The 12,078-nt window shown below is 48.1% G+C and overlaps 1 protein-coding gene across 1 annotated transcript in view; it reads right to left on the bottom strand.

Annotated features, from left to right (window-relative positions):
* ZNRF3 (zinc and ring finger 3) overlaps window positions 1-8,787 on the bottom strand; it is a 148,716-nt gene extending 139,929 nt beyond the window's left edge. The window contains exon 1 of the mRNA XM_082416276.1: window positions 8,226-8,787. Within this exon, the coding sequence (XP_082272402.1) occupies window positions 8,226-8,525 (300 nt within the window). The 5' untranslated portion in view covers window positions 8,526-8,787. The remainder of the gene's footprint in view (window positions 1-8,225) is intronic.
* Window positions 8,788-12,078: the final 3,291 nt, after the last annotated feature.

Raw genomic sequence — 12,078 nt, 5'->3', positions numbered from 1 at the left:
AGTCAACAGAGCCGCTAAAAGTCAGATTTTAAAACATCTCATTCAAGCTGCAAATGGAACAAAGAACCTCTACTCTTTACGGCCTCCCCATCCTGTTTGACAGGTATAAAGGCACGTCTCCACGAAGGGGTTATCAGCTTTAACCTCAAAGGTAGGTAAAAATGAGTCAGAAAGGGCCAGAAGGCGCAAATCCATGTACTGTGTCATTACAGACGTTTTTCTTCAGAATGGGCTGCCCAGGCCTACACGTAGCACCTGGGCCAGGCGTACCCTCAGTATCCCATAGGTGTGTTCCACCAGAGGACCTGTGGTTGGCACGCTGTCTGCCCCCTCCACTCAGCTGCCTGCAGGCAAGGCCAGTGTCTCACTCATCCCCACCTGCCGCCTCACCCCGCACAGGGTCTAGGGGACAGAAGGCAGCAATGAATGCCTGTCCACTGCGGAAATGCAGACCTATGGGAAGGTTTAACAGCCAGGAGGATGGCATGAGCAGGGAGAAGCCACAGCTTTAGGTTCTTACAATCTTTTAAATCAAATTTCAAATCACAGGGAACATACAGACTGTAAAGTAAGAAAGGCGATGGACACAGGATGGGGCCTCTTTGGAGAAAGCCATGCAGGCTCCGAAATGGCTCTAAAAAGCTGGCCACAGGAAGGAGGTGTGTCTCACGTCAGAAATCCCTTTAAATGCCAGAGCGCCATGGCCATTCCAACTTTCCCAAAGCCAAAAAACAACGGACGTGCCACGGAGCGACAGTTGTGTACTCAAGTCACTGGTCCCTCTTCCCAACCTTGGCAGAATGGCTCTTTGTGGAAAAAACAAGGTAGAATGAGATTGTGTGATTAAAAAAAGAAGAAAGAGAGAAAAGGGGAGGGAAGGAGGGAAGGAAGGGAGGGAGAGAGGGAGGGAGAGAAGAGATCTCTAAGAGCGGAGGGTTTTCTCAGTTGAAGTTACAGACTCATTTCTTGGTCCATCAGTCTGGATTACTGACTCTAAATTCCACCATCAGCTGCCATAATCTCATCCCAAGCAGAAGAAAGTGCCAAGTGAAGCAGTCTTGTAAAAACAGAAATGGCTTAGATCACACAGACCTGGGTTTGAATCTGATCCCTGCTACCGACCTGCTCAGTGACTTTACCTCTCTCAGCTTAGTTTCTTCATCTGAAAACCCGGGGCATCCCATTTACCTCGTCCGTTAAGTGTAAGCACAGCACTGTGCCCAAGGCCTGGCATGCAGAAGCATAGGATCATTACTACCTATTTTTAAAAGCTCTGACAGAGGAAAACTGAGCGACTCAAAATGTAAATTAAAGGAGAAAAGCAACCACTTAAAACCAATGTGCAGATTTAGAAGGTCTGGCTTTCCCCAATTATACACCTGATCATAAAGCACGCTTCTCTATTGGCTCTCCCTGGCACACTCAGCCGAGGTGCAGCCGAGGATGACATGAAGGCCCAAGCCTGGAAGTCAGGAGACCCAGACAGTTCTCCAAGGTCATCTCTACCTCACCACATGGCCCTGGCCCTTCACTTCTTTGGACCTTGGTCTCCTTATCGAACACATTAAAGGGCTGAGTCTGGTTCTTCAGATTATTAAGATGGATTTAAAAGTCATTTTTGTCATGAACTGCAAATCCGCCATCGCCCAGACGTGGGAAACGCCATCAAGAAGCAAAGTTTTCACATGACATGTATTCAGGTTAATGATGATTCTGAATACCAAACCTTTATAGTTATTCCCAGGGACACTAGGGCTTGGCTGTGAACTATTCTCCATGTGTCTGTCCATCCGTAACAGCTGTCCACATTAGGGCTTTCTCAATAATCAGTGTTTTACCACGAAAAGCACGCCTTCAGACCTTTATGTCAGGTACCCTGTCCCTGAACATGTGCACACACACAGGTCACTTTCATACAACCTGGTATTATAATATCAGTGGGTCCACCAGAACCATTCTTTGCATCTAATCAAGCAAGTTTCTGTAAATAACAACCAAAAAGGAAAGCTAATCCCAGAATGTATAGCCAAAGCAAATGACGTTGTTCTCATCAATTAATCCAAGCCCATTAAGACCCACTGCCTGCCTGGTGTCCACTCTGAATCCATCATTCATTCACTAATAGTGAGTGTCTGCTAAGCAGCAAGCACCGGGGACCCAGGGATGAACAAAAGCAAACAGGCCTGTGCCCAGGTCCACAAGGAAGATGTAAGGAGTTGCTCTTAAGGCATTTCAACATCGATGGACACTCCGTTTCATCTTCCAGTGAATTACTGCAAAGGCACACACATCTGCACTTTGCACTCTCACACCCTGCATTGAGCCTCACCTTCTTGCCCTTCACCAGCTAAATGCAGAAAATTCTTTTTTTAACTTAAGTATAAAGTATAGTTCCAGGTACACAACATAGTGATTCGATATTAAATGCACAAAATTCTTGGAGTGACTATCTTCTCACTTCTCCCAAGGATGATGCATTTAACTACTATCAGATAGATGCACAGGAGAGAAGTTAATCCATTAGAGACAATGGATGCCTTCAGGACCAAGGGCTCTATTGTGTAGGGAAACCCAGTTGGGAAGAATTATCATTTATCCACACATGTCTGGCTCTATAAGGGACTGTTAACTCCAGAAGACAACAGCAATACAGTATCTGGTACAGAATAGGACTTTGGTAGAAATCTATCAAATGAACATGCTCGATGGAGACACATAAACCTGTAGACCTCTCTACAACTCACGCCACTCAAATCCTCAGTGATGCACTACTTGATGACAGGTACTAGGTGAGTGCTTCTCTTTTTCCTCTTGGAGAGGAGGGGCATCACAGAACCCACCAAGGGGAAAAATTATGTATCTTCTCAGGAAAATTAAAGTGCACATGCACGGGATTGTGTGTATAATTTCAGGGGTTCACAGGCCCTCTCTGGAAGTCTGTGTCCCTCGGGTTAAGAACCCCTATGCTGGGCTTCCCTGGTGGCGCAGTGGTTGGGAATCTGCCTGCCAATGCAGGGGACACAGGTTCGAGCCCTGGTCTGGGAAGATCCCACATGCCACGGAGCAACTAAGCCCGTGAGCCATAACTACTGAGCCTGCGCGTCTGGAGCCTGTGCCCCGCAACAAGAGAGGCCGCGAGAGTGAGAGGCCCGCGCATCGCGATGAAGAGTGGCCCCCACTTGCCGCAACTGGAGAAAGTCCTCACACAGAAACGAAGACCCAGCACAGCCATAAATAAATAAATAAATAAATAAACTTAAAAAAAAAAAAAAAAAGAACCCCTATGCTAGACTGTTAAAAATTAGACTTGGGACTTCCCTGGCGGTCCAGTGGTAAAGAATCCACCTTCCAATGCAGGGGACACGGGTTCAATCCCTAGTCGAGGAACTAAGATCCCACATGCCATGGGGCAACTAAGCCTCCGCGCCACAACTACTGAGCCCGTGCATCCTGGAGCCCCAGCGCCACAACTAGAGAGAAACCCGCACCACAGCTAGAGAGAAGCCCACACACCACAACGAAGAGCCCGCAACGCAATGAAAGATCCCGCATGCCTCAACGAAGATCCCGCATGCTGCAACTAAGACCAATGCAGCCAAAAAAATAAAATTAAATAAATAAAATAAATAATTTTAAAAATTAAAAAAAAATTAGACTTGAATTAATGTCAAGACCTAGCGGCTAAATCCTATTTATTTGGCGATAATAGGAAGCAAGGGGCCAGAAAGACCTGGGTTTCAACCCAGGTTTTATCATGCGCTAGATGTGTGAGGTTGAATAAGTCAAATCGCCTTTCTCAACCTGTTTCATCATCTGTGAAATGGGTTAACAACAGTTGTTGATTCCATGTTAAAGTAATGATTAGATGAGCAAACACATGACGTGCTTGGCACAGTGCCCGGTACAAAATAAATGCTCCTAAATGGAAGCCATCACCACCCTCTCTAGTCTCCAGACCCCACACTTACCTCCCACTCCCATTTTCATCTCCATACAGAGCTGTATTAGTAACCCCCAGGGCATCTCAGAGAACAAGACAGAAAATAAGAGCCCCTAAGGATTCACAAGGTCACAAAACACAGCCCTAATGTTTTTCCCAAAATCAAATGCTTGGTTTTAACCTATGAAGGCCCTTCTGACAAGACAGTCAGCAGTCCCTTTTTGTGTAAATCCAGGTCAGCTGTCAGCACGCAATTGTTCTATTAGGCCAAGTCAATTTTTAGAGGCAGGCCTGTTAACTTAAAATGGAGATGAAAAGAAAGTGTTTGATCAAACGCTAAACTGCAGAAACAAACTGACAGGGAAACAAGGCAGAGGAATTAGTTTCCTAAAATTATTCTCTCTGATACCCTTAGTTAACACTGGCTATTTAAGGACCTCACTCAGCCTTTCTAACCCACCACTCAGCTCTCCTCTCACCCCGCATGGCTAAAGGCACTGGCTTAGTGATTTTTTTTTTTTTTAATAAATGTATTTATTTTTGGCTGCGTTGGCTCCTCGTTGCTGTGAGCAGGCTTTCTCTAGTTGCAGCGAGCGGGGACTACTCTTCCTTGCAGTGCGCGGGCGTCTCACTGCAGTGGCTTCTCTTGTTGCGGAGCACGGGCTCTAGGCGCACGGGCTTCAGTAGTTGTAGCACGCAGGCTCAGTAGTTGTGGCTCGTGGGCTCTAGAGCGCAGGCTCAGTAGTTGTGGCGCACGGGCTTAGTTGCTCCGTGGCATGTGGGATCTTCAGGAACCAGGGATCAAACCCGCATCCCCTGCATTGGCAGGCGGATTCTTAACCACTGCACCAGGGAAGTCCCACTGGTTTAGTTCTTAAATGTTCTCAGCAAGCTCTGCTTTCAAGACCATTCAACACTTAACCCAGGATCCAGAGAGGCCGATTTTAAAGTTACACAAAACCTACCATTCAGATTTCTTCTACAAATGAATTTCTCAAGGATTTCCAAATATCTGACTTCAAGAGGGGAAAAGATGCATTTCCACTTTGAAACAATCTTTCACCTCTATGCAAATTTGCTTTGTTTGCTTAACCAATCCACATACCCCTAGCCAGTGTTTAATTGGGCCTTTATTTAACATCACTAACCATGTGAGTTGAACAACCAAGTCTCAAAGTTTCAGATAAGGATCTCATTAATAGCAACAAATTGGTTCAAAGATGAAATATGTATCAATATGTCTAAGAACCCTTTAAAGTTCCACACTTCAGAACTATGGGAGAAGTGTAATTACTTCCTCCATCATTCACACTGTATGCTTGACACTTAAAAGCAAATGGGCTTTAATACTGTATGAATAAATAAGATAATAAAAGTAATGAATAGCATTTCATACCGACACATTGTTTCCACAACTTTCACAGATGAAGATGTCAAAAAAAAAAAATCTTTTTCCAGAGCACACTGATGACCTTGGGAAAGTTATTTAAGCCTAAAATGCACAAGGAGAGAACCAAGACTCCTGTGACTAATCCCAAGGTTTGAATACCTCTCTCTCTCTCTCTCTCTCTCTCTCTCTCACTCACACAGACAGACACACACACACAAACACACACACACACACCCTTCTTAACCAGGCCTCCCCCTACTCCAACTCATGCAGATGAATGAACAGGTACTCTAATTAGGAGTATCTGGGCAAACCAGACTATGATAAGGTATCTACTCTATAAACATACACACACACATACTTCCATTGCATACAACAGGGAGGGGAAAAAATCAGTGATACAAACCAATTTCCTATCTTAGAATTCTTAAAGGAGAGAGTCTCCCAAAACGGTTCTTTTCTCCCCTAAAGCATGAACAACAGAGCTGCGGAATCCCACGGGAAATAACAAAAGCAATCCCATAAGGGCTACTATTTAGGTTCCGTTAAAGGAAAATGAACTCTGCTCTGAAGACCATAAAATATTAAATAGCAAATTATGCAGAGTTTTTTCAAGATAGTAAATAGAAGGAGGCTTGAAAAGTTCAACAAGGGCACTTAGAAAACCTGATTAATCTGAAGCTGAACACCAATTTGTTTCTTGTACATTCTCATTTCTCACGCAAAATGTGACGTTCCCTCTCAGCAGTCCTAAAACATCAGCTTTCCTTACAAAAACCTTCTTCAGGGCTGACGGGCCACACCAGTTCCTTCACTCAACCGTATTCGAAGAAATAATAAAAGCATGCCAGCCTCTGTACACACACAGCCCTAGAAGCCACGCTGAGCTCCTTCTGTGCACACGGAGAGGTTTGGCAAGTAGGCCTCACAATAAAGTTATCAAAGATATAGAGTGAGAACACCAAGAAATGACTATTCAGACAGCTCAGATAAACTCACCAGCGTTACTGCAGTTATAAGGGAATTAAGGACACCTATTAGTGATTGCTTAACAGGTAAACTTATTAAATACCATTTAAGTCATCTTTCTTTACTTAGCAACTGTTGACTTTTTTTTTTGGCCAGGCTAATGGACTACAAAGGAGTTAGATAAGCACTTCAAAAAGTTTTAAAAGAGAATAGATTCCTTCTGCCAAATTCACACATTATCTCTCCACTCACAAGGATAAAATAGTTACAAATGGTGTGTTTAAACTGCTAATTTTGTATTAAATGGTGAACCCCAGATTATCTCCAAAGCACAGCACTACTCATAACGGATAGCTCGCCAGACAAACTACCAGGGAGAAAGAGTACAAGTTAAAAAACACTGCAGATAAAAATCGCAAACTTCAAAAGTCTCCTTCAAAAAGTGAAGTGCCACGTTAAAACATCTTTTCTCTTAGAAGGCTGTAAATCAAATATTTTCTACAGGCATCAGGCCACAGTGAAAGCCTCAAAGAGAAACAAGGAGTCACAACGAGTAAGCTTTAAGATTCAAACTGTGCTTGAAGGTTGCGAATGAAATGTGTAGGAATCTTCAGCACACCATGGTCTCTAAATCTTATAAAGACTGTAATTATATTATACAAAAAAAAAATGTCCAAAATCCTTTAACATATACGTAGTCACAGAACTCAAAAAACATGTGTTTTCCCTTCTATTCATCCTGCAGAAGTTTAAGATAGCGATGTAAGGACACACCTCTAAGGGCCAAGCTGCAGGGCTCCCTGTCCTAACCATGCAGGGCTTTGAGTCTGCACCAGGAGAGGGGAAAGGAAAGGCTGCTTGCAGTTATTCCACTCGGTCCCCCTCTCTTCATTCATAACTCATCCAAGACTGAAGTGCAGAAGGCCCAAAGCTTAGAGCCCTGCAGCCAACTCTTCTCCCCCAAAAGGTTCAAAGACAAGCCAACCGTTTCAAATCGCCCCCTTCCCAGGCACGCATATTAACCGCAGTAAGTGCGCTGGCTGTCTACTAACAAGTTGATAAAATCATAGCCCCGAAGCAGGAAGGCATCTACCCAGTTCACCATCTGCAGAGGCTTGGGCTCAGAGTTCCTCCTCGAAAGAGCGGGGTCAGCTTAAAGCTAGCTCTCCCTAGCCTTTGGAATGCACACCTCTTTCATCTGGAGCAAGGTGGAGGCCCTGTCAGTGAGCGACCCCGTCTCCCGATTTGCAGGCCCTCTGCAGAAGTCCTTGGCCGAGGTGCGGGCAGGCTGCCTCCCTCCCACCCTCTGTAATCTGAGGCACGCAGCGGGGCTGCCTGCTTCGTCCACTCCAGGGCACCCGCGATCCCCACTCCTCGGCGGGCTCCCGCTGCTCTCCTCCCACCGCTGCTTGTCCAGAACCCCACAGGAGGGTCAGCGCCCAGGTGAGGCTGGCGGCAGGTTCCAGGGGAGAACCTGATGCTGTGCAGCCCCTCAGACAAGGCTGGCTACTCCCCAAAAGAACATGCACGGATGGGAAGGACAGCCTGCGACCTGGAACAAGCCACCCCATCCTTCATCACTTATCTTTCCGAAGTTGGCATTCAACAGGTAGTTCCCGGGACTGCCACCTGAGGCAAACCGAAAGCCGCAACGGCCCGAGGCGGCTGCCCCAACGTGGGTGCCCGGACCCGGGGTCCCCCTCCCGCTCCCCGGACCCACAGGAGGCCGAGCCCCCACGTGCGCTCGCCCCCCGCGGCGGCGCCCTGGAGGCCGCGTCCCGCCCGCCAGCCAGGGAGGGATGCCGCTGGCTTCCTCGCCGCCCCTCCCGCCCGCCCGCCCGCCAGCCCGCGGCGGGGTCGGCGGGCGCAGCCCCCGGAGCCATCTTGTGGCGGCGGCGGCGCGGGGCCCGGGCGGCGGGCAGCTACCTGCACAATCTCGCCCTCCGCGCTGAGCGTGGCCCCGGCCCGCGAGAAGCGGCCCGTGAGGCCGGTGGTGTAGGTGGTGTAGTCGCCGCTCGGGCTCGACTCGAACAGCACCACCTCCACGAACGCCGTCTCCTTGGCCCGCGCCGCGCCGGGCCCCGCGGCCGCCAGCAACAGCCCGAGCAGCAGCGGCAGCGGCGGCGGCGGCGGCAGGCGGCGGCCGCGGGGGCAGCGGGGGCGGCGGCGGAGGCGGCGGCGGCGGCGGCCCGGGGCCCCTGGGCGCCCGCCCGAGCGCGGCCTCATGGTCCTGCGGCGGGAGGGCGCGGAGGGCGGGCGCGGCCGGGCATAGTCGCGGGCCGGCGGAGGACCGAGCGCGGGCAGACGCCTCACAGCCCCATCGCGGCGGCGGCGGCGGCGGCGGCGGCTTTGTGGGTCGCAGGCTCTGCTCGGCTCCCCCGGGCGTCGCGCCGCGGCCCTTTCATCTGCTCCACGTGAGGGGTTATCCCCGCCCCGGCAACGTCGTGACCCGCTCTCCCCTCCCTCTCAGCACTCGACCGCCTCTGCAGCCGGGGGGAGCGGGAAGGCGGGGCGGGCGCGCCTGCGGCAGGGGCGGGGCCGGATGGCCGGGCACGCCCCCGTGTTCGCTCCGCCCCTCACCCCAGCCCCGCCTCTCGTCCGCCGTCTGCGCTCCTCCCCTTGCTGTAGCCCCGCCCACCTCCCACCGTCTCGCTCCGCCCCCTCATCCTCGCTCCGCCCCCACGCTCTAGCTCCACCCCTTGAGTCGAGCTCCGCCCCCACCGCGCTCCGCCCTCCGCGGCAGACATTTCTCCTCGCGGTTGCTGAAGTTCGGCGGGAATGGGGATCGCATTCTGCTCTGGGCTGTTGTGCGTCCTCTATGGAGACCCCACGCCTCCTGCTCCCATGCAAGATTTAGATTCTTGTCCTTCCTGGCTCCCCCGCCCCAATCTGCAGTTCCTGGGAGCGGAGCCACCGCACCTGGTCCTCCACCCCCATCCCCACCCCCACCCCCACCCCCAGGATCGAACGGGAACGACTCCGGCGGTCTGGGGAGGTGTGCCGCTGGGCCATGACGGGGCGTGTCCGGGTCTTGCACTGGTGTCGCTTAGACAGTTACTCTCAACTGTGTGTGTAGGAGCGGGGCGGGGGTGAGAAAGCCATTAAGTCATTTGGACTCTGATGGAAATAATCTGCAGCCCCGGAGGCTGTAACTGAAACATCCCCCTCGACAGAAGTTCTGAAACTTTGATTGTCTCCTGTGCAGGAGTCCAGAGGATTCCAACACCATCGCACTTTATGCGCAGAGGATAGATGCTAAATTATCATACCTAAGACACGTGCTCCAGGACCCAGGGGTTCCCAGTCACCCAAAAGATAAACTTTGAATTCTCTTTGGAACATGCCTTTTCCTTCCTCATCTATTCCTCTCTGAGAATCGAACCTTCTTTCAAAATCCAGATTCAATTCCCATTTCCTCCGTGGAGTCTTCCCTGTATGACCAGAATGACTTTGTTCAGATATTTGCAAATAATTGGTTAGGATGATCTGCCTCTACTTGCTACCACACCCAAAATATTAAAAAGAAAAGAAAACTCATTGCGAATTGTCTTGGGTAAACAACTTACCAAGGTTACAATTTAAAGTAGAAAAAATATGGAATAGAAAATACACTTGAAAAAAACCCACAGGTCTGTGTTGCCACATTTGGACCACCCAGAGCTACTGCTCAGGAGGGAGGCACCTGGAAAAGCAGGGTTTTGAGTATGGTGGCTTTTTAGTTTCTCCAGAACCAAGCCTAACCAGTGCTGACTGGACTGGGCAACATCAGTCCTGACAATGGGCTCCCTCTACATGGCACAGTCCAGTCCTTAACAGGGAGGTCCATCACTACAGCCCATCCATGACACTCTGCAATATTTAAACTTCAAGGTCACCATCAACTGATGAATGGATAAACAAAATGTGGTATATCCATACAATGGCATATTATTCTTCAAGGAATGAAGTACTGATGCATGCTACAACATGGATGAACCTTGAAAACATGCTGAGTGAAAGAAGCCAGTCACAAAGGACCACATAGTACATGATTCCATTTATATGAAATGTCCAAAATAGGCAAATCTACAGAGACAGAAAGTAGATTAGTGGTTGCCAGGGACCGGGGGGAGGCAGGAATGGGTAGTGACTGCTAATGGGTTTCTTCTGGGAGTGATGAAAATGTTCCAGAATTAGATAATGGTGATGGTTGCACAACTCTGTAAATACACTAAAAACTACTGAATTGTACACTTTAAAAGGATGAGTTTAATGGTATGAGCATTATATCTCAGTACAGTTGCAGTTGTTCAACAAATACAAAGTCATTAGTGGTCTTTTTCATGCAAACATACACATAACACACAAGATACTATGTAAGGATATTCTGTGTTCTTTGAAGTCTTAGTTCAAATCTCACACCCTCAGCAAAAACAGTATGCCCCCTGTCCCCCCAATCCCAACCTCCTTTGGCCTGCTCATCCCCCCACCCCGTAGCATTTATCACCTCCGAACATACTAAATAATTTGCTTATTTATTTTTGTCTCTCCTCCATGCCCCATAAACACACATGCTGGAGAACAAACTCTATAATGGCAAGGATCTTGTCTTGTTCACTGACTTAGGCTGAGGCTGCCTGGCCCAGAGTCCACACTCAATATAAATATTTGTTGCATGAATTAATGACTAAATGAATGAGTGATAAGCTCATTGTTGTGTAACCCTCTCATTTTGCAGGCATTTGGGGCAGCTTGTTAACAGCTGTTGAGGAGCACTGGGCTTCATGGAACCAAAATAAACTGTGAACATGGAGAAGAGCAACAGTCTTTCCCTCAGGGACTGTGATGAAAACCCAGTGAAGGGTCAAAAAAGAAACCGGTTTAGATGTTTTTAAATCTGCTTAAAGAAAGGTACAGTTAATAAGACACAGATCATCAACACAGAGGTAATATGATTCATCTCAGCAGTGTAAAGCTGTTTAGAAATGGAGGTGTTTACTGAGTAATGAAATGTCACCAAAATCTGCTGGGCAGTAAGGGAAGATAGAAGATAACTTCAAATAAGAGGGAAGACACATAGGCCAGGAGCAAGGGCTGGATCAGCGAGCTGGATTGAATGATAGGAGTGAAGAGAAGCAATGCACATTCACTATCCTTCAAGGCACATCCCTAATCATCCCGAGTATAACTTACCTTGTTCCTTTCTCTACTTACCAGACACAGCTCAGATGAAAATAACGGAGAACAGGTGCATCAGCATCAGTTAAAGCTGCCAGCCAGACCTTGAACAAATCTCACTGACTTAGGCCAGAAACCACACAAAGCTTCAGGAAATTTTCTGCCATCAAAGTTCTATTTACATGACCAAATAGCGAAGTTTGGGGATTTCAGATCCATAAAACATATGCTTTAGTACCTAAAGAGACTGTATCTGTTATAGAGAACAGACTTGTGGTTGCCATGGGGGAGGTGGGGAGGGGAGGGAAGGAATGGGAGTTTGGGATTAGCAGAGGCAAACTATTATATATGGGATGGATAAACAACAAGGTCCTACTGTATAGCACAGAGAACTGTATTCAATATCCTGTGACAAACCATAATAGAAAAGAATATGAAAAAGAATATATATATGTATATATTACTGAATCACTGCTGTACATAAGAAATTAACACAACATTGTAAATCAACTATGCTTCAATAAAATTTTTTAAAAAGAGAGAGACTGTATCTGCTTAAATCAAAACAGACATGGATATTCACAGCAGTATTGTCTCCCCTCCCCCTAACCCCAAGCCTTGG

Source organism: Balaenoptera physalus (genome assembly GCF_965194825.1).
Source record: "Balaenoptera physalus genome assembly, chromosome: 12".
Classification (NCBI taxonomy): Eukaryota; Metazoa; Chordata; class Mammalia; order Artiodactyla; family Balaenopteridae; genus Balaenoptera; species Balaenoptera physalus.
Note: the sequence above shows the minus strand (reverse complement) of the source record. Positions and strands in the feature narration are given on the sequence as shown.